General features: G+C 44.8%; 1 protein-coding gene across 1 annotated transcript in view; it reads right to left on the bottom strand.

Moving 5' to 3' along the window:
- The window catches only part of SQLE (squalene epoxidase), a 32783-nt gene extending 14144 nt beyond the window's left edge, over nt 1-18639 (bottom strand). Inside the window, 6 exon segments of the mRNA XM_044293223.1 lie at nt 852-1023; nt 3040-3153; nt 5541-5637; nt 8448-8628; nt 11327-11579; nt 18024-18639. Of these exon segments, the coding sequence (XP_044149158.1) occupies nt 852-1023; nt 3040-3153; nt 5541-5637; nt 8448-8628; nt 11327-11579; nt 18024-18275 (1069 nt within the window). The 5' untranslated portion in view covers nt 18276-18639.
- Between the last annotated feature and the right edge of the window lie 1316 nt (nt 18640-19955).

Raw genomic sequence — 19955 nt, 5'->3', positions numbered from 1 at the left:
GAGCTGAAAGACCGTCTGTGTGGGGGAAGGGAAGCGACTACTGTTCTGAGCACATAATCTTTGTTTTAGAGCTGCAGTTGTCACTTCTAAAGTGTAAGAGATGATAAAACGTGGTTGCATTTTCTCAGATACAGTGCCACTCTTGTCCATGGGCTGTGTGTGGTATTGGAGCTTCTTGAGATGCCAGACACAGCCCATGGGCAAGAATGACGCAGTTTCTGATAAAAAGCAGTCAGTATTTTTTGAAGCCATCAGACCAGGGTTGCAGGAAGAGCGTAACTACCATAGCGGCAGACCATGTGACTGCTACGGGGCCCAGGGCAAGAGGGAGCCCAGTCTTAGTTGGGATCCTCTCTTCTTCTACTGGAGGTGAAAACTTGGTCAGGACTCTACTAGTGTTGAGCGAACTTGTGTTTTAAGTTCGGCGTCTAAAGTTCGGGTTCGGCTTATCGAAGAATCGTGTTATGGATTCCGCTACCATGGACCATAAGTTATGGTCCGTGGTAGCGGAATCCATAACGCAATTCTTCGATAACCCGAACTTTAGACGCCGGACTTAAAACACAAGTTCGCTCAACACTAGACTCTACCCTCTAAAGGAACAACTGTTAGTAAATAAGGCAGTGAAAAATGGCCCAAGGGTCTTTGAAAAAGGTTTAGGCAAGTCCTGTGTGGGGGGCCCGGTTTGATCTTTGCTATGGGGCCCTTACTTCTCTATATACACCACTGGTTGCAGGTGTGAAGCATGTCAAGATTCAGATAGGTATGAATTTAGAAAATCCGATATGGTGCCTGTACGGAGGGGTGGACGTTCACATGCTCTGTCATCTCTGACAACCATTAGCCCTCACCAGGAAGCTGCGGCAGGATGTTCTCCAACATATATTCTTTTAGGTTCTTTGGCATTTCTCCCCTGATGTCGACAAGCACCCGGGTCTCGTTGGACGATATCTGGTAGATGAGGATAGGGCTGGGATTGGCTAGTACGAGCTCCGCGTGATTGGCCTTAAACTGTGGTGAATCCTGCAAAATGAAAACAGTGAAGCGTTGACATTTTCTTTTAACCCATTAAAGATCGGACACTTCTTTGCAATTACAGATTATTATTTTTTTTTATTAGGGGAACACTATGCAAAAAAAATAAAAATTAAGTCTTTTTTTTGTTTTCAAACTTCTCATTTTTTAAATATGCAAACTGACACCAAATTAAATTATTAAAATGGGCTCCCTATTTTGTGTGGGTAAGTAGTTTTGATACATAATAGCTTTGCGTGAACGGAGTGACTATGGAGACGGTTTGGTTGGTGTGGGGGTTTTATTTTTCTTCTCTCTTATTAGTATTTTAGCCTATGTTTATAAAAGCAGTACAAACTATATTCATGTCTTCTCCGGCACAGGAACAGACTACCGAAGCGTATTATATCCGGCATAGCACCACGGGAACACCCTTTGCTATGATGGGATCTGACAGAGATCCGACCAGATCCTTGTCGAATCCCATTACAGTCAATGAGGATCTAGAGGTGCATGACAGTATATGACAGGTATAGTTTGTGCTACCTATGTAATCCCCGATGGATCCTGTTAGGTCAATAAGGATCCGGCGGTGCACGGCAATATCTGGCTAAACAGACTACTGGAATTTGTGAACATAGCCTTATTATATTTAAATATATATATATATTTTTGGCAGATAATATGGCCTCCCAGGAGGTCATTTAATGATCCCCGGGTGGACGCTGATACGCATCTGAAAGCTCCCCAGTTCCAGCCCCCTGTGCAGCATTCTACATGAGCTAAGCTGATCTGGGTCTGCTAAGACCCAGCAACTCTGCTACACCCGAGAGACCCAGCAATCATGTGATCGCTGGGTCAAATAAAGGTAGTGGAATAGCCACTTCTTCTATTCACTGCAAAGCACTCATTAAGTGCTATGCACAGAGGAAAGGAGTAGGCAGAAACGGTAACAACCTGCTTCTTCTCAGGGTCCCGCCTGTCTCTGACAGCTGGGGAACTAACCTGCTCCTGCCAGGGCTCCAGATTAAAGCCCAGCACCATGACGTTAAAAAAAGGGTATCTACAAGAGGGAGAACCCAATGGAAAGAGAAAGCGCTCTGTACAGCCCACATGACCAAAATCTGCCCAATAAATTCTGGTCCACAGTCTGTACAATGGGCGCCCCTCCCTCCCTACAATGGTTGTCTCAGTTAAAATAATAACACACTATAATTGTAAGCTCAAACCCCCTCTGTTCCAGTGCTGCCAACTCTGGTCCTCCAGCTGAGCAGTGACGTGCCCATAAAACACATGTGACTGCTGCAGCCAATCACTGGCCTCAGCCGTATAATGATATAAGATGGTATCATGGCTGCAGCCATGACGGGGAAGATCGGAGCAATGGCGCTGGAGTGGATGGGGTTTGAACCAGCAAGTATAACTTGCGTTATCACTTATACCTTACCTGCTGTTTAGAAGTTTTATTTTAACTCAGACAACCCCTTTAAGAAAGGTAATAGATGCCAGTATTTACTACTATAGTGCAAAACACACTGCCATATTTATATACCCACTATAAGCCAATAAACCACAGATGGCACCAAGATGTAAGCCCTAGATTAGTTGCCCTTTTTGGCCATACTATAATCTACCCCTGGCGTTTCCAGGGGCTACAACCACCGCTGCAGCGCAGATATGAAAAGGCCGGGAGGGGACCTGCTGCGCATGTGTGCCTATGTGCACACGGGTGCCGGCCACCAGAGAGGTCAGGGCTGCTGGATTGCAGGGTGGTCTTACCCCTGGATATGAGCAGTGTATAATGTGATGGAAAAATAAATCCAGCCAGCAAAGGAGGCAATATGGAGAATCACAACACATTAGTAAGAGCCTTGACTACATGATAAATGCCACTTGCTGAAGTGAGACAACCCCATTAATGACGGCCTAAAGATTGTAAAGTGTCCAAGATCCCCCATATCTCTTACACAGTGCAACTAGAATCAGTCAGCAGAACTGGATTTCCCTCCGAACTAGGGCACTTACCTTTAAAATGCAGCCCACAAAATGAGACGACACTTTGACATTTCCAGTAATCAGATCTTTCCTAAACTTGGAGAAAAGTCCATCAGCGACGACTGTAAGAGGTGCACGGAGTTCCTGCAAATGATATAATAACCATTAATGTGCTGGTCTTACTGCGAGTAACAGAACACAACTATGTTCTATTAAACACCTCCAAACTGACAACCACTAGTGAAGATAGATAGATAGTAGGCAGACAGGCAGATAGACAGACAGATAGACAGACAGATAGACAGACAGATAGACAGACAGATAGACAGACAGATAGACAGGCAGATAGACAGACAGATAGACAGACAGATAGACAGACAGATAGACAGACAGACAGATAGATAGACTTCTGCAAAAATGTAATTGAACCCTTTGGAAGTACCTGTATTTCTGCACTGATTACTAATGTGTTCACTTGTACCGTTCATGCCTTTTATTTAGCTCATTGAGTAGACATCCTCTGCTCTCTCAGCAAGTGCTGCACCCTCTGCACTTTAAATGACAGGGCGCAGCGCAGGAAAGAGGCTCGCAGAACAGAAGGGAACTGCTGCCGAGCATCATTCCTGCACTGCGCTTGTGCTGGATACTGAAACACACAGCGCAACACAGGACTTTAAAAGTCAGGGCCAGGTGTAATCACTTTTTTACTACCTGGCCTTGTCAATCAAAGTGCAAAGATTGTGCCAGTTGCAGAGAGAGCAGAGCCTCAAGGAGTAAGTAACACCCCTGTTGCTCCTAGAGGCTCATTTGCATTTGAACATGGGACCAACACAGATGCCTTCACCTGCCGAGCGCACATGTAACAGGTCAGCCAGTGTCATAGGTACAAATCTGCTGACAGATGCTCTTTATGCCTCGTTCACACGTCAGTGTTTGGTCAGTGATTTCCATCAGTGTTTTCGAGCCAATACCAGATGCGGCTCTAAACACAGAACAGGTAAAGATCTTTCTCTTATACCTTAGGTCTATGGAGGCTTCAGTCCTGGTTTTGGCTCACAATCACTGATGGAAATCACTGACGTGTGAATGAGGCTTTAAGGAGATGAGAAGTGTGGTTTTCACAGGTGCTTTGAAAAGATTACAAAAGCACTGCAGAGATGGGTGCGTATAAACCCATGGTTAGACAAATTACTAAATTCAGAAGTGTTGCTACTCTCTATAGGGATATGTGTCCTGTCAGGATCACTCCAAGAGCACAATGAGCGGTCCTCAAAGAGATGAAAGGTGGGTTGGTGGAGGGAGCATCATGGTTTTGGGCTGTGGGGGGAGGATAATGCTTCGGAACTGGGAGGGAGCATCATAGTTTAAGGCTGATGGAGGAAACATCATGGTTTGGGGCTGGTGGAGGAAACATCATAGTTTAAGTCTGATAGAGAAAACATCATGGTTTGGAGCTGGTGGAGGAAACGTCATAGTTTAAGGCTGATGGAGGAAACATCATGGTTTGGGGCTGGTGGAGGAAACATCATAGTTTAAGGCTGATGGAGAAAACATCATGGTTTGGGGCTGGTGGAGGAAACATCATAGTTTAAGGCTGATGGAGGAAACATCATGGTTTGGGGCTGGTGGAGGAAACATCATAGTTTAAGGCTGGTGGAGGGAGCATCATGGTTTGGGGCTGGTGGAGGAAACATGATAGTTTAAGGCTGATGGAGGAAACATCATGGTTTGGGGCTTGTGGAGGGAGCATCATCATTTGGGGCTTGTGCAGGGAGCATCATGGTTTGGGGCTGGTGGAGGAAACATCATAGTTTAAGGCTGATGGAGGAAACATCATGGTTTGGGGCTGGTGGAGGGAGCATCATGGTTTAGGGCTGCTTTGCTACCTCAAGTCTTGGACGCATTTTATTGAGGAAACAGTTCATACTAAGGTGTATAAAAACATGTTGCAAGAGAATGTAAGAACAGTCATCCATGACTTCAAGCTGAAGAGCCATTGGGTGACACAAGAAGACAGTGACCCAAATCACACAAGTAAATCTCCTATACAATGGCTGGAAAAGAAGAGAAGAAAATGTGTGTGTTGGAATGAACAACCAGGATGCTGTGGTATGACATGAAGAGGGCTGTGCACTCAAGGCAACGCAGAAATAGCGAGGAAGTGAAGCACAGCTGCAGGGAGGAATGGTCCAAAATTCCTCATCGCCGTTCTGCAAGTCGTATTTGCAGCTACAGGACACATTTGATTGAGGTAATTGCTTCTAATGGGGACAAACAGACTATTTAGTTCAAGGGTTCACTTTCTTTTTCTCCCTGTACTGTGGATTTGTATTCAGTGTGTTCAATAAAGGACATGAATGGTACAACTTGCTTGTGTGCAATTAGCTTAGTTAGATTGTGTTTGTCTACAATTGTGAGTTAGAGAACAGAGTACATTTACAAAGGGTTTGCTTAATTTTCTTGCTACTGTAGACAGACAGGTAATGTTCTCTTTTATTTAACCCTTTATACCCCCCCCCCCCCCTTCCTACCTTCACATCCCCAGTTTCCTTGTCCTTGTACTGGACTCCTAGAACGGTGTCATTTTCTTCAATTAACTTCTGGACGGTGCCCTCAATGTACTGCGTGCTGCAAAAGAAGCAACAGTTCTCCTGAATGTGGCCACCAAGGAATAGGGTCCTGTCTACGAGGGAGCATGCGATATGGAGGGAAGAGCTCACATCCCCTAGCACCCTGCAATCAGCACCCATTCAAAGGTGCGGTATGTTTCACATGTTATGTTAAACTATTTTCTAAGAATTGTTAAACTTTGTGAATTGGAAGCTCATGTGTTTTGGAGGCCTACGGGGGAGGAAGGGGTCCAATCTGTATACATGTGCATATGACTTATATAAAGAACAGCAGACTAAGGCCGCTTTCATACAAACGAGCGTCACGCCCTGGACTCGCAACGCAGCACCCGTCCTGGACTCCCAGCACTGCCGGGGTCAAATAGCATTATATTGATTTATGATGCTATGTAACCCTTAGAAGTCTGCAATGTATTGGATAACATTGACATAATGCTGTCAGTGTTATCCAATACATTCCTAGAACTGTAAGGGTTACATAGCATCATAAATTAATATAATGATATGTCCCCCCCGGCAGTGCTGGAAGTTCAGGACGGGTGCTGCGCTGCGAGTGCAGGACGTGACACTTGCTAGATCTGAATGCGGCTTAAGGGTACTTTCACAAGACCGTATGTATATTGCGGTCCTCAAAAAATACGGATGACGGATTTATTAAGACTGGCATTTTATAAGCCAATATTAAAGAGGTATTTCCATCTCAGAGCTTGATGGCATATAGCTAGGAAAATAGCCTAACTATTGGCTCGGTTATATCCCGCAGTCCCATAGTGGTGAATGGAGAGGTGGGCACGCATGCGCGGTGTGTTCTACATTCACTATTCCAAATATAGCAGTGAGCACACTCAGCTATTTTCGGAAGTCCCCTGGTGTTGACTGAAGAGCACACAGCACACGCGTGGCCACCTCTCCGTGCGTGGCTGCTCTCTGTTCACTTCGGTCCCGTTCAGGAGATAGGAACAGGTCCCAGACATGCGATGCCCATCTATCTGACATTAAAAGGGTTGGCCGATTTCAGACATTGATGGCATATCAGTAAGATATGCCACCAATGTCTGATAGGTGCAGGTTCCACTTTTGGGGCCCACCCCTATCTTTAGAACGGAGCCACAAAGTGAAGGAGAGCAGACCGCACATGCGCAGTCACCGCACCATTCACTTCTATAGAACTGGATATTTTTAGAAGTCCCATAAAAATGAATGGAGAGCAGCTCTCGTTCACTTTGCGGGCTCCATTCTAGAGATAGGTGTGGGTCCCAGAGGTGGGACTTGCACTTATCTGATATTGGTGGCATATCCAATCTATATGCCACCAATGTCTGAGATGGGCCAACCCCTTTAATGACATCTCCTAGCAATATGCCATCAGTGTCTGAGATGAGAATACCTCTTTAAGAAAAAAGGAGTAAGATACGCCAAATTCTTAAAGGGGTTATCTGATTTCAGAAACATCCCCCCCATGTGCAGGGCCCCCACAGGTAATATACCTACCCCGCTCCCATCGCCGCTCCTGGTCCCCTCACCACTGCTGCTGCTTCTCCCTGCACACCGATGAAAACATCCGGTGTCGGGGAGAGCATCCAATGGGAGGCGGGGACTGGGACGAGCCTCCATAGTGTCACCTGTGATGCTAGGGAGGCTCGTCCCCGTCCCTGCCTGCCATTGGCTGCTCTCCCCGACACCAGATTTTTTCATTGGTGTGCATCAAAAAGCAGCAGCGGCGGTGCGGGGAACAGGAGCGGCGCAGGAAGCGGGGTAAGTATATTACCTGTGGGGTGCCCGGCACATGGGGGGATGTTTCTGAAATGGGATAACCCCTTTAAACCTCAACTCCTGATCTCCAAAAACCCCTGATCAACATACAGCCATCTGTGATCTAATATAAAAACTCCTCACCTACAGATCTCCAAAAATCGTACTTACAGGCACTTAGGACCCTTTCAAACAGGTCAATAGAGTCGGCAGTGATCAGGAATGAGGAATGTTCATTTTTGATCAATGCCCACTGGTTCTGGTGCATTTAGATGGAGCAATCATCTCCTCAGTACAGGGATGAATGATCGCCACTGCGATTGTTTGTTCCCATACAGTTTTATAGTTTTTTTCTGTAATTTGTGGCCAACAGACAAGGACTTTTGGATGAAAGATGCTCTTGACGAGCAGCAGATTTACACAGGCCAATTAAAGGGAAACAGCACTTGATGGAGACTTCGCTCCAGATAAGTGGCGCAATCCTCGGCAGTTAGTATACTGACAAGCTTCACGGGTCAGAATCTGAACAGATACAACATCCCACCCAGGTTGAGACACATATCAAGAAATCTGCCTTAAAGGGAACCTGTCACCAGTTTTATGGTGTCCTAACTAAGGGTAACATAAATAAGTGACTGATTCTCTTAGCAAAATGCTGGGTCACTTTCTTTAATTGACCCAGTCAATCTGCCTACATCTTGTATTGAAAAACTCCAGCTGATAATGATGAGTCATGAATATTCATGAGCTCCTGACTCTCCCCGCCCACCAGCTGCTGAATGACAGTTAGTTTCCATATGACTCAGCAGCAGGTGGGCAGGGGAGCGGCTATAGCTCTGAATTAAATATACGCTGGACTCGAATTAGCTTGCGGCATCTTTGTGTGTATATTATGAGGTAACCATCTGTCCCACCAGTAAGTGACTACATCTAAGGTACTTTTTAGTAGGTTAATGATTGTATATAATTAGTTAGATTATAATCAAATATCCACATGACAGGTTCCCTTTAAATCCTCAGGAAATTAAACCGAAGCTTAATATTTGGTTCACATACGTGGGTTCTGCCATGGCCATCTTACGGAGCCCCATGATAAAACGACCATGATGGAAGGCTCTGCCGCAGTGCAGCTGCTTCTCCTCATTCATAGGGTACGGGATCTCCACTTCTGCTTTACTGTCTATATCATGAACAATATATCCATGAACCACATGGGCGTCCAGACCTTCCACCGCATCTGGAAAGAGACCACCATAAGAGCATGAATCACTGCACGAACCAATAGGCTGTTATCCAGCATGGTCCACTACACGTAACCCTGAGGCTGGCACCTTATAGAAGCCTCATCTGTGGGTAATTCAAATACCCAGCAGCCACCCCCTAGTGGATGACAGGCTTGTGAGTGGGTGTTCACTTGCACTTGGCACCTGTGCATTCTCTGCCCTCCTCATATTACATCGTGGCCTGTCTGCATCCTACTGGGAACTGGCGTTGTAGGTGACTGGGCAACAGAGTCACAGTGGGTCCTGTATCTGCTCCAACTTCCCCCAAACAGTAGTTTTCCCGGACTCATCATTGTATCCCCAAGGCCGACGAGACCAGCCATCTGCCCAGGATTCATGCCCTGCCTGTATTTATGGGCAGTGTTACATGATTTCTCACCAAAAGTTTTGTGACGCTTATCAAGCCATGTGATTCTGACAATGGCATACCGTTTATACATATATATATATATATGTATAATGAGATGTATAATGAGATATAATTACTGATGAGATAATTAAAAATGTAGTGTCCTATGCATAATAACTGTTTATACAGTGACAATATAAAAATACATAGTGTCACATAAAATCATGAATTATGTATTCAACTCGGAGGGTGGGGGATAATGCCAGTCAGTAATCCCACACCTAGATCAGTAATCCCACAGTCCTTTACATGGATCTGTACATTTATTAAAAGGTATCAGTAAAGTGCTGACAAGTAAATTATCAGGATTTACCAGAAAACTGCATAATATACAGTCCTGATCAAAAGTTTAAGACCACTTGAAAAATAGCAAAAAATCATATTTAGCATGGCTGGATCTTAACAAGGTTCCAAGTAGAGCTTCAACATGCAACAAGAAGAAATGGAGAGTGAGACAGAACATTTTTTGGAGCATTCAATTAATTGAAAATAACGATTAAACTGAAACAGGCTGTTTTTCAGCTGATCCAAAGTTTAGGACCACACATTCAAAAATACCCTAAGGCCCCCCAAAACAGAAATCCAACTTCCAAACATGAACTCAGTAATGAGTAGCTCCGTCGTTATTATTTATCACTTCAAAAATTCGTTTCGGCATGCTTGATGCAAGCGCTTCCATGAGGTGAGTGGGAACATTTCTCCAAGTGGTGAAGACGGCCGCACGAAGGCCATCTACTGTCTGGAACTGTTGTCCATTTTTGTAAACTTCCCTTGCCATCCATCCCCAAAGGTTCTCAATTGGATTTAGATCAGGGGAACACGCAGGATGGGCCAAAAGAGTGATGTTATTCTCCTGGAAGAAGTCCCTTGTCCTGCGGGCATTGTGTACTGTAGCGTTGTCCTGTTGAAAAACCCAGTCGTTACCACACAGACGAGGGCCCTCAGTCATGAGGAATGCTCTCTGCAACATCTGGACATAGCCAGCGGCCGTTTGACGCCCCTGCACTTCCTGAAGCTCCATTGTTCCACTGAAGGAAAAAGCACCCCAGACCATTATGGCGCCCCCTCCACTGTGGCACGTAGAAAACATCTCAGGTGGGATCTGCTTGTCATGCCAGTAATGTTGGAAACCATCAGGACAAACAAGGTTAAAAAAAATTCTCATCAGAGAATAAAACTTTCTTCCACCTTTGAATGTCCCATGTTTGGTGATCTCTTGCAAAGTCCAAACAAGCAGTTCTGTGGCGTTCAAGGAGACGAGGTCTTTGAAGACGTTTTTTGTTTTTGAAGCCCATCAGTCTCAGATGCCGTCTGATGGTTATGGGGCTGCAGTCAGCACCAGTAAGGGCCTTAATTTGGGTCGAGGATCGTCCAGTGTCTTGACGGACAGCCAATTGGATCCATCCGTGCTGATGAAATTTTTTGGGGTATTCCACTTGACTTTTTTGTTCCATAATCCTCAGGATCATTGAAGAAATTCCTGTCTTACTGCGTCCCACCTCAGCAGCGATGGCGCGCTGTGAAAGACCCTGCTTATGCAGTTCAACCCGACCACGTTCAAAAAGGGAGAGTTTTTTTGCCTTTGCCATCACAACGTGTGACTACCTGAAAATGACAATGAATCCACATCTTTGCACAGATTTGGCCTTTTAAAGGCATGTGGTCCTAACATTTGGATCAGCTGAAAAACAGCCTGTTTCACTTTAATCGTTATTTTCAATTAATTGAATGCTCAAAAAATGTTTTGTCTCACTCTGATTTCTTCTTGTTGCATGTTGAAGCTCTACTTGGAACCTTGTTAAGATCCAACAATGTAAAATAAGATTTTTTGCCATTTTTCAAGTGGTCTTAAACTTTTGATCAGGACTGTATTAGGCAAGCCATGCCAGTAAGCAATATGGCTGCCGCTGTACCTGCTTCGAGCCTGCACTAGTGAAGCCTCTTTTCTGATCCCTGCACACGTTGAATAATTGATGACAGGAATTTACATAATTCAGAATTTCCCTATTTGGGCGTTTGATTGCTGACTGTCATTATCCCTCCACCCTCCTGGATGATAACAAATGGTGATTTTATGTAACACTATGTATTTTTATACTGTCACATTCCTTATGTTAATATACACAGTTATTATGTATATGACATGTATAATTCTCTTATGGTTTCTCATATCTCAGACATGTTTTTCTGTTCGTGAGTACTTAAAGCCTCAATGATGCCAGGCTTCTAGTGTCATCGCTCACCACCAAGTCCCAGATCCTTCAGGGCTTGGTACCCTCCAGGTTGCAGCAATTCTCCAACGATACGGTCTGGCTCCTTTAGATCTCTTTCGATGACAGCCACCCTCCTCCCATCTCTCGACAAAACTGTAGCAAAAGCTGAGCCGAGGACACCAGACCCCACGATGATGACATCGGGACCATCTCCAGCGCTGGTAGAAGAAACAGTGGCGCCATTACTGTCAGTGAAGGACGACAGGTGGTTCTGGGCTTTCCGCTGAAAAAAAAAAAAGAGACATAGATCATTGAGAACAGTAATCGACCCCTCATGCATATCTATAATATAATATGACCAAATATTCCACAGTCAGGGAACAATTCTTACACTGGACACCTACAAGTCACAATCACGCAGGTCAATGCATTAGTAATGTGCTGCATCGCGCAGAGATATTCCTGCCATAATATGGATGGAAACTTTGAAGGAACCTGGACAGACCCAAAATGGGATCTATAAGGCACCAAGACGATCCTCTTTATGGACAGGAGCTGTAGTGTAGATGCGTCCTATCCTGGACATGTCATATTGCTCTGGTAAGCCTCAAGGCTACAGTTATATGACGGTTTACACCATGCATCATGGGTTGAGGTACGCACAACACTACATCAATCAATATTGCATCTCGAGCTGGCCACACACATTAAAGGGGTTCTCCAGGAATTAAGAAAATGAAAATAAGTAAATATTACTTTATTATAAATTAATTCCCAAATACCTTTCATTAGTTATAATGGCTCGTTTTGTCTCAGGAGCAATAATTAGGAGAACTAAAATGGCCGCCATCCTATTCGTACACACAAAACCTGTCCTAATCACACAGACGGACTATTTACTTCCCAACACTGAGCTAAAGAGCTGCCTCATCCTCCTCTCTGCTCTGCTTGTCAGGGATTATGGTTCTGAATACAGTTTAATATGATCTTCAGCTGAATCTCTGTAGGAACGGAGTTCATGAGGAGACATGAAGGACACAGAGGAGGTGGGGAAGTGGCTGTGTCCTGCTATGTGATTAGGACAGGTTGTGTGTGTACTAATAGGACGGCAGCCATTTTCGTTCTCCTAATGATTGCTCCCCAGACAAAATGAGCCATTATAACTAATGAAGGATATTTGGGAATATATATATATATAATAAAGTAATATTTAGGTATTTTAATTTTCTTTATTCCCCTTTAACGTCTCAATAATCTGTGATTATGGTAGGACTGGCAAAAAATCTAATGTTTATAGGGATATCCCGAGGGCCTAGATGTCGGGGCAACAGGGGAGGCTGGCATGTTGGATTTCAAAATCTAACCCTTTTCAGGGGACACAGAGGTAGCCACTTACTCCCCTCTTTCCACTAAAAACACACGTAGACGTGTCTGGTGTCGGCAGGAATAGTTGTCAGAAATGTATGGTCTGAAATGGACTGCATCCAGATGTTACCTTTGCTGGTTGTCAGAGCCTTGAAGTTTGCAGTACCAAATAAGGAAACTAAGGGGGGGATATGTCAAGACCAGTGCTTTCTGCACCGCCGGAGGATGCGCCTAATTTATGACGAGGCACATGCAGTCCGTGTCCCTAAACAGAAATCTACGACAGCTCAGAGCTGCTGTAGATTTCTGGATTCATTTGCGCCAGAAAGCTGGTGTAAATGAAAATACATTTGTTGGGGGGATTGGTCGTGCCCCCTTCCCACGTCCCCTTTACGGAAATTTTTTGAAAAAGTTGCAAACACATAGAGGGACATTTATCATCTCCCTTGTGCTTGAAAATCGGCATTAAAAAGATGCAAATGCAACTTTTTTAAAATTGTCGCATTTAACAATTTTACTCCACCCTCGCCACTCTCCCTAAAGGGGGCGTGGCAATGGCAGAAAGGGGAGGGGCTAAGCAGTTCTAGCAAATGTATCTTCGTTTACACCAGCAGCTCAGAGACGTCGTAGATTTCTGTTTAGGTGCATGGACTGCAGGAAGATGAGACTAATTTATCAGGAGGCCTGTGTCTATTCTAGGCATGCCCTCCAGCAGCGCAGGGGATATCAGGACCGGTACAGAAAGTGCGACTTTTTAACACAACTTTTCAGGCACAAGGGAGATGGTAAGAACTGATGAATTATGAGGGACTAGAAGTAATTATCCCCCCCCCCCCTCGTCCATTCTCACTAGCATAAACATGAATATACACCGAGTGAAACGCTCTGCAGAAAGTGGCATCATGGGAATTACAATGCTTGTAGATATGGAGTGGTTACCTGCAGTCCTATGTAACACTACCTGAATGCTACCTCCATTAACTATAATAGGATAATAGAGACCAGCAGAGATCTGGCCGCAGCCTTGCAAATATGCCAAGAATCGCCTGAACAAAAAATGCATGTTTGCCTGAGTTTTGGCCGGATCTCCGCCGGTCCCCACAATAGTTAATGGGGTCGGTATTCAGGTAGCGTCCAGCAAAGACAGATCCAGAGATCTCCGGCAGGCTCTTCTCTGACGAAACTGCCTGCTGGATCTCCTTACCACTAGTGTGAAACTAGCCTTAGGCCGGTTTCACACTAGTGTTATGCAGATCCGAAACGCAGCCGTTTTCAACCAGCCGATTCTCAGCATGTTTGCCAGGTTGTGGCTGGTTCTACGCTGGTCCCCATTATAGTGAATAGGGCCGGCGGGTGTCAGCTAGCATCCGGCAGTGCATAACGTCAGTGTGAAACTACCCTTACCTGCAGACCTATGTAACACAACAGATAATAGTGATAACTGAGTACAGATAATGTAGTAGATGTCACCTGCAGTCCTATGTAACACCACAGTGTTACGTAGCACTGTGGGCGGCATCTACCACAGGTGATCTCTACTACATGATCTGTACTCAGAGAGCTATCACTGTTATCTGTGGAGTTACATAGGACTGCAGGTGACATCTACTACTTGATCTGTACTCAGATAGCTATCACTGTTATCTGTGGTGTTACATAGGACTGCAGGTGACATCTACTACATTATCTGTACTCAGAGAGTTATCCCTGACTTATCTGGGATGCTCAGAGAGCTATCACTGTTATCTGTGGTGTTACATAGGACTGCAGGTGACATCTACTACATTATCTGTACTCAGAGAGTTATCCCTGACTTATCTGGGATGTTACATAGGACTGCAAGGCTGCACATGGTTTTAGCTTTTGCCACTAAAATATATGGAAACATATGGAGAAATGTACCGTAATTAATGTGATACTTATTATCTCTTAATTGCGCCCAGCCCATAATAAGACATTACGCGCACACGCCTTTTTTGGGGATTTCTGTCATGATGTCACGGTATAAATACAAGGAAAAGGCGTGTGTGATAGATATCATACTAACTGCATTTCTCAAGAATGTTCCCAAAATTTTAGGGGCATGGCAACTGTCAAAAGCGAAAAACCATGTCTAAACTGACACTAAATGTGACATATATTACCAATGATGTAGCATCTGCTGCTGCCTCCCCCCCCCCCCCAGGCCTGCGCCTGCGCAGTTACACTATGCACCTGACACAACAACGTCTCTCTGTGATGTAACACCATGTGCTGCGCCGGTGGGGCCCAGACTGATAGTTTAAAGGGTTTTCTGGAATTTTTTGATATATCGCTATTCCTAGCGGCGGCCCCCTCTCTTCTCAACGTACCTGGTTTTGAACCTTTTTACACTGTATGTCTGGGGGAGTTGACTGCCTCCTTTAGACCGCGCACTCTAGTCCATCTGCCCAGGGCTTTTACGCAGAGTATGATATAGCTGGGTCCTACACCGCCCAGAATTTTGTAGGCTTATTTAGCCCCAGGAGAGGAGAGTCTGATAGTGTAGGGTCCCATCTGCAGAAGTCACCTTGTCGTTGGTAGATGGGCCCAACATAATTTTGATCAAAAATGTCCGCAAAGAGCTTCCCTTTTTCATGAATAGTAAGTATAGCTCAGCACCCCAGACCTGGGGGTATCTGAAAATTGCTTGTTACATTTAGTATTAATGTTATGTTATGTATCTGCCCTGTGCTTCAGCAATGATAAGGTATCGTTGGCATTCTCCCCTCTTGGTGAGAGTGGGCTGGTCCTACTTCCTGTCAGGAGAGGAAGTTCAAGAGTTCCAGAGTGAGGGAGGTTGTCCATCTGCTCCCAATCCAAGGGCCCTGGGTCTACGAAAGCAGTTTGTCTGTGAGGAGCACTTCTCCAAGGAGACTGCAGGAGCCCAGGCCACCAGAAGAACTGCAAGCTACAGCGTACAAAGACAGCAGACTGATCAGCAATACAGCAATATAGACTCTGCTGCAGGTGAGGGATAACAAGTTAAGACACCCATCACCATATTCAGGACAGGCACACTCAAGAGCCTGCATTCAACAAGTGGACACCTATAGCTACAGGTGCCAGATTAGTGAAGGGGAATCAGGCTATCTTGCCTGCCACCATACCTCATCATCTGAGGATAGACATTGCACCTAGAACAGATAGATGACAGCTGTAACTCATCCTATGCACTCAGTAAAGAAAAATGTTTGTTGTTCTACATCTGCCCAATTCCTTGATATCATCTTGTCACTGGACCAAACCCCAGGGAGCAACGGCCTGAGGTAGTACACTGTGACAAAACATCTCCTCAGGGCCACTACCACTCTCATCATCTGCACCACCTCCAAAGAGACTTGCTGCAATAGCAATGGTGCAAGTCCGATTGACCCATGTTTCCAATGTCTTTGTGCATGGATCAGTGCGCTGCTACGTATATAGTGAGTCACTTACAGTTTTACACCACTTTTTGCAACCTTTCAAACACCTGTGTGACAATATTTGTCACATGAGCATTTCTATGCCACGTTTGACACAAAAGGAGCGTTGAGGGAGTGGTGGAACCCCAGCAAATGTATTAATTTTACTCCAAGAAAGAGTAAAAGTCGGTGAAAAACTATGCCAGACCAAAGACTACCGAAAGTGCGCCTAATTCATGACAATGCGCATGCCTCATAATAAATTAGGCGCATCTTTCACCATCAGCGCTGGCGTGAAAAAATGAGTTTTAATAAATGACCCCCATAGTGTTTGTTTGCTTTTGCATGTTAGTGGTTGTGGTGTGCACCTGTGCGCTATTTCAGATAGTTTGAATGTGCCAATCTAACTTTTTGGAATTGTATATGAGATAGATAGATAGATATAGGAGATAGATAGATAGATATGAGATAGATAGATAGATAGATAGATAGATAGATAGATAGATAGGTAGATATTAGATAGATAGATATTAGATAGATAGATAGATAGATAGATAGATAGAAGATAGATAGATAGATAGATAGATAGATAGGAGATAAAGAGATAGATAGATAGACTGATATGAGATAGATAGCTAGAAGATAGATTAAATATAGAGATTGGGCAGCACAGCTGTATATCAGGTACAGGCGGAGTGCCCGCGGCTGTGAAGGTGATCCCCCTTCAGATAATAAGCGAGAAAATTCCACGGCACCCGCGGGTCTGGTGAATAAAGTTTGATACTATTTTACGCCTTGGAGGTGCCGTGGAATTTTTCTCACTAGAAGATAGATTAGATAGATAGAAATGAGATATATAGATCAATAGATAAAAGACAAATATGAGATAGATAGATAAATTAGATGGAAATATAGATAGACACACAACATGATGCTAGAAGCTCTCAGCTCGATGCAGTAATCTCCAGTGATTTCTGATTTCTAGAATAATCTCCACCATAAGAACATAATTCGCTTTAGCCTCACTGACACTTGCGGACGACCGGCGCTCACATCCGGACACTGGCGACATACATCTACATACAGATATTAATCTCAGTTTTGTACAGTAAATAACCGTAAACCGCATTGTATTCTTTTTTTTTTCTCTTTTAAACATGAGCGTCTATAGGCGGCATACCAAATGGAAACCTGTGCCAGACAGTGCATAGCCCTGTGCAAAAAGAGTTGTATACAAAGATAGATAGATAGATAGATAGATATAGAGAGATATACAATAGATAGATAGATATTAGATAGATAGATATGAGTTCGGCTAGTTTCACACTAGCAGTTGTCATATTCAGCTGTTTAGGCAGGGACCAGCCGGCTGGATCTCTCTGTATCCGGCATTGTTGGAAGCTTTCCTGCCTGAACAGCCTGCCGAATCTGACGAGCCCTAGTGTGAAACTAGATAGATATGAGATAGATAGATAGATAGATAGATATGAGATAGATAGATATGAGAGATAGATAGATATGAGATAGATAGATAATAGATAGATATGAGATAGATAGATAATAGATAGATATGAGATAGATAGATAGATAGGAGATAGATAGATATGAGATAGATAGGAGATAGATAGATAGATAGATAGATAGATAATGTGTACGGTAATTTATAACATATTGATCTATACATGTCTTTTTTTTTCTCATAATAGAAAACAGCGCACATTATAATAGAACAAGCAGCCGGTACAAAGGAGCCACTATACAAAAATAGACAGCTATCCTATAAACGAATAGCGGAATCCTACAAAGGGCTGTACATTCATACCTACTACATATAATCTACATATGATACGATCTATACATGTCTACATTCAATACGCACACATACACATAATACAAAACATACAGCCACATGGTGTACATCTTGTATCTGTGGTACTTACCTGTCTCACCCCATTTACACCCGCTTTTCCCACATCTCTCGCCCCACTGAAGTTGAACATCCTGGAGATAATCCCGGGACTGCCCTGTTTTTGGGACCCAGTTCGCCCCCGGTATCGCAGCAAAGACAGCACAAGGCCTATAGTGCAGCACCCCAACACAGTGAGCAGCACCTCCAGCCGGGGGACGCTCAGGAACTCATCGCACTTCTTATACACGTAGGTAAAGGTGGCCACCCCAAGGAAGGTCCACATCTTCTAGGTATACCCGAGATAACTGACGAATAACAGTCTTCTCAAACCAAAAAAATAAAAATAAAAAAAAATAATAGATATAAATAAAATATGTAAATTCTTTAAATATCCTCAAGTAATTCTGAATATTATGTAAACAGATGAATGTGTGTCTGGTGAGAGCCCAGGATCCAGCCTAGGAGAAGACTGCACACTGGGGCATATGCGGTGCAGTGTGACAGCTCACACCTGGATGCAGCGAGTCTTCTTACGTGGAGGGGGGGGGGGAGTATGCTCTTACAGCATCACCAGCTCTCCTGCCCACTGCCACTCCAGTATAACCGCACACCCCTCTCTGGGATGGATCCGTCCGACCGCTCTGCCAATCGTCAATACACCGTATCATAGGATGGACGAGAAGTGAATTGGGGCGGAGCTAAAGCTCTGCCTCAGCAGCAGAAGGCGGCTGTGGTTGCTGAGCAACCAGCGCCCGTCACCCAAAGGGGGCGCGGTTACAATTCCTGAGGAGGAACCGTTTCGCAGCGCGCAAGTTCCTGAGTCCCGCCTACTGCTTTTTTTTAGCCAATGGTAACACGTCGCTAAGGTGAGCAGAGCTCACGCTATAGACAAAGCGGCCAATGGGAGTGGTCGGGCGCTTCGCTGCAGATCTCACTCAGCGCGTGGAGAGGTAGTGCGATGTGACGTCACGGCAGAAGGGCGGGAATAGGTGGGCGCGTAGACTACCGATCCTTGGTCACGTAGATTTCAGGGTTTTCTCATTGTGTGCGATTTATGACAGGAAAATAATTGAAGTCAGTGAGAGAAAATGTCTGTTGTGACAGAAACCTCCAACTGACAGAAATCTGTTAGATATCCACGTCAGCAGACAGTTCTTGTCACTATTTTCAGGTATGGCATTGGCTAGAGAACCGATCCACAGGTTTTACGCTAACGTTTAAACGTGGACAGGAGGAAGCTGGAATTAGTGTCATTATTTGGTGCCACTTATCCGACGCTGGTAAATGTCTGGGTCACGGGCATTGCTGGGGTCTCAAAAGATCCGGGGCCCAAGCACCAATGCATATGGCCCAATTCTGTAAGGCTGGGTTCACACCTGAGGGGTTTACAGTCAGGGCTGGTGCAAGGATTTTTGCCACCCTAGGCGAAAGCAAATTTTGCCGCCCCCTTGACCCCGCCCCTTGACTCCGCCCAGTCAGACCCCCACACTGCCCTCCATTATGTATTTGCCCCCCAGTGCCCCCACTAAGTAATACTGCCCCCACAGTGCACAATGCCCATTATGTAATTTGCCCCCACTAAGTAATACTGCCCCCACAGTGCACAATGCCCATTATGTAATTTACCCCCCAGTGCCCACACTTAGTAATACTGCCCCCACAGTGCACAATGCCCATTATGTAATTTTCCCCCCAGTGCCTACACTAAGTAATACTGCCCCCACAGTGCACAATGCCCATTATGTAATTTGAAATTGCCGCCAAACAACCCCCCGTACGTACTTGTGTCGCTCGCTGACGCTGATGATCCTGTAGTCTGTACTTGCCGCGGGTGTCTAGTGATATTTCCCTACCCCGTAATATTTCAATACCCTGAGTCGTCACGTCACTTCCTGTTGTCCCCCGGATATGACGTTGGATAAGATACGATCATGAGTATCGGCACGAGACCCGTGACCTCCGG

The sequence above is a fragment of the Bufo gargarizans genome, chromosome 5 (genome assembly GCF_014858855.1).
Source record: "Bufo gargarizans isolate SCDJY-AF-19 chromosome 5, ASM1485885v1, whole genome shotgun sequence".
Lineage (NCBI taxonomy): Eukaryota > Metazoa > Chordata > Amphibia > Anura > Bufonidae > Bufo > Bufo gargarizans.
This window is presented reverse-complemented; position numbering and strand designations above follow the sequence as displayed.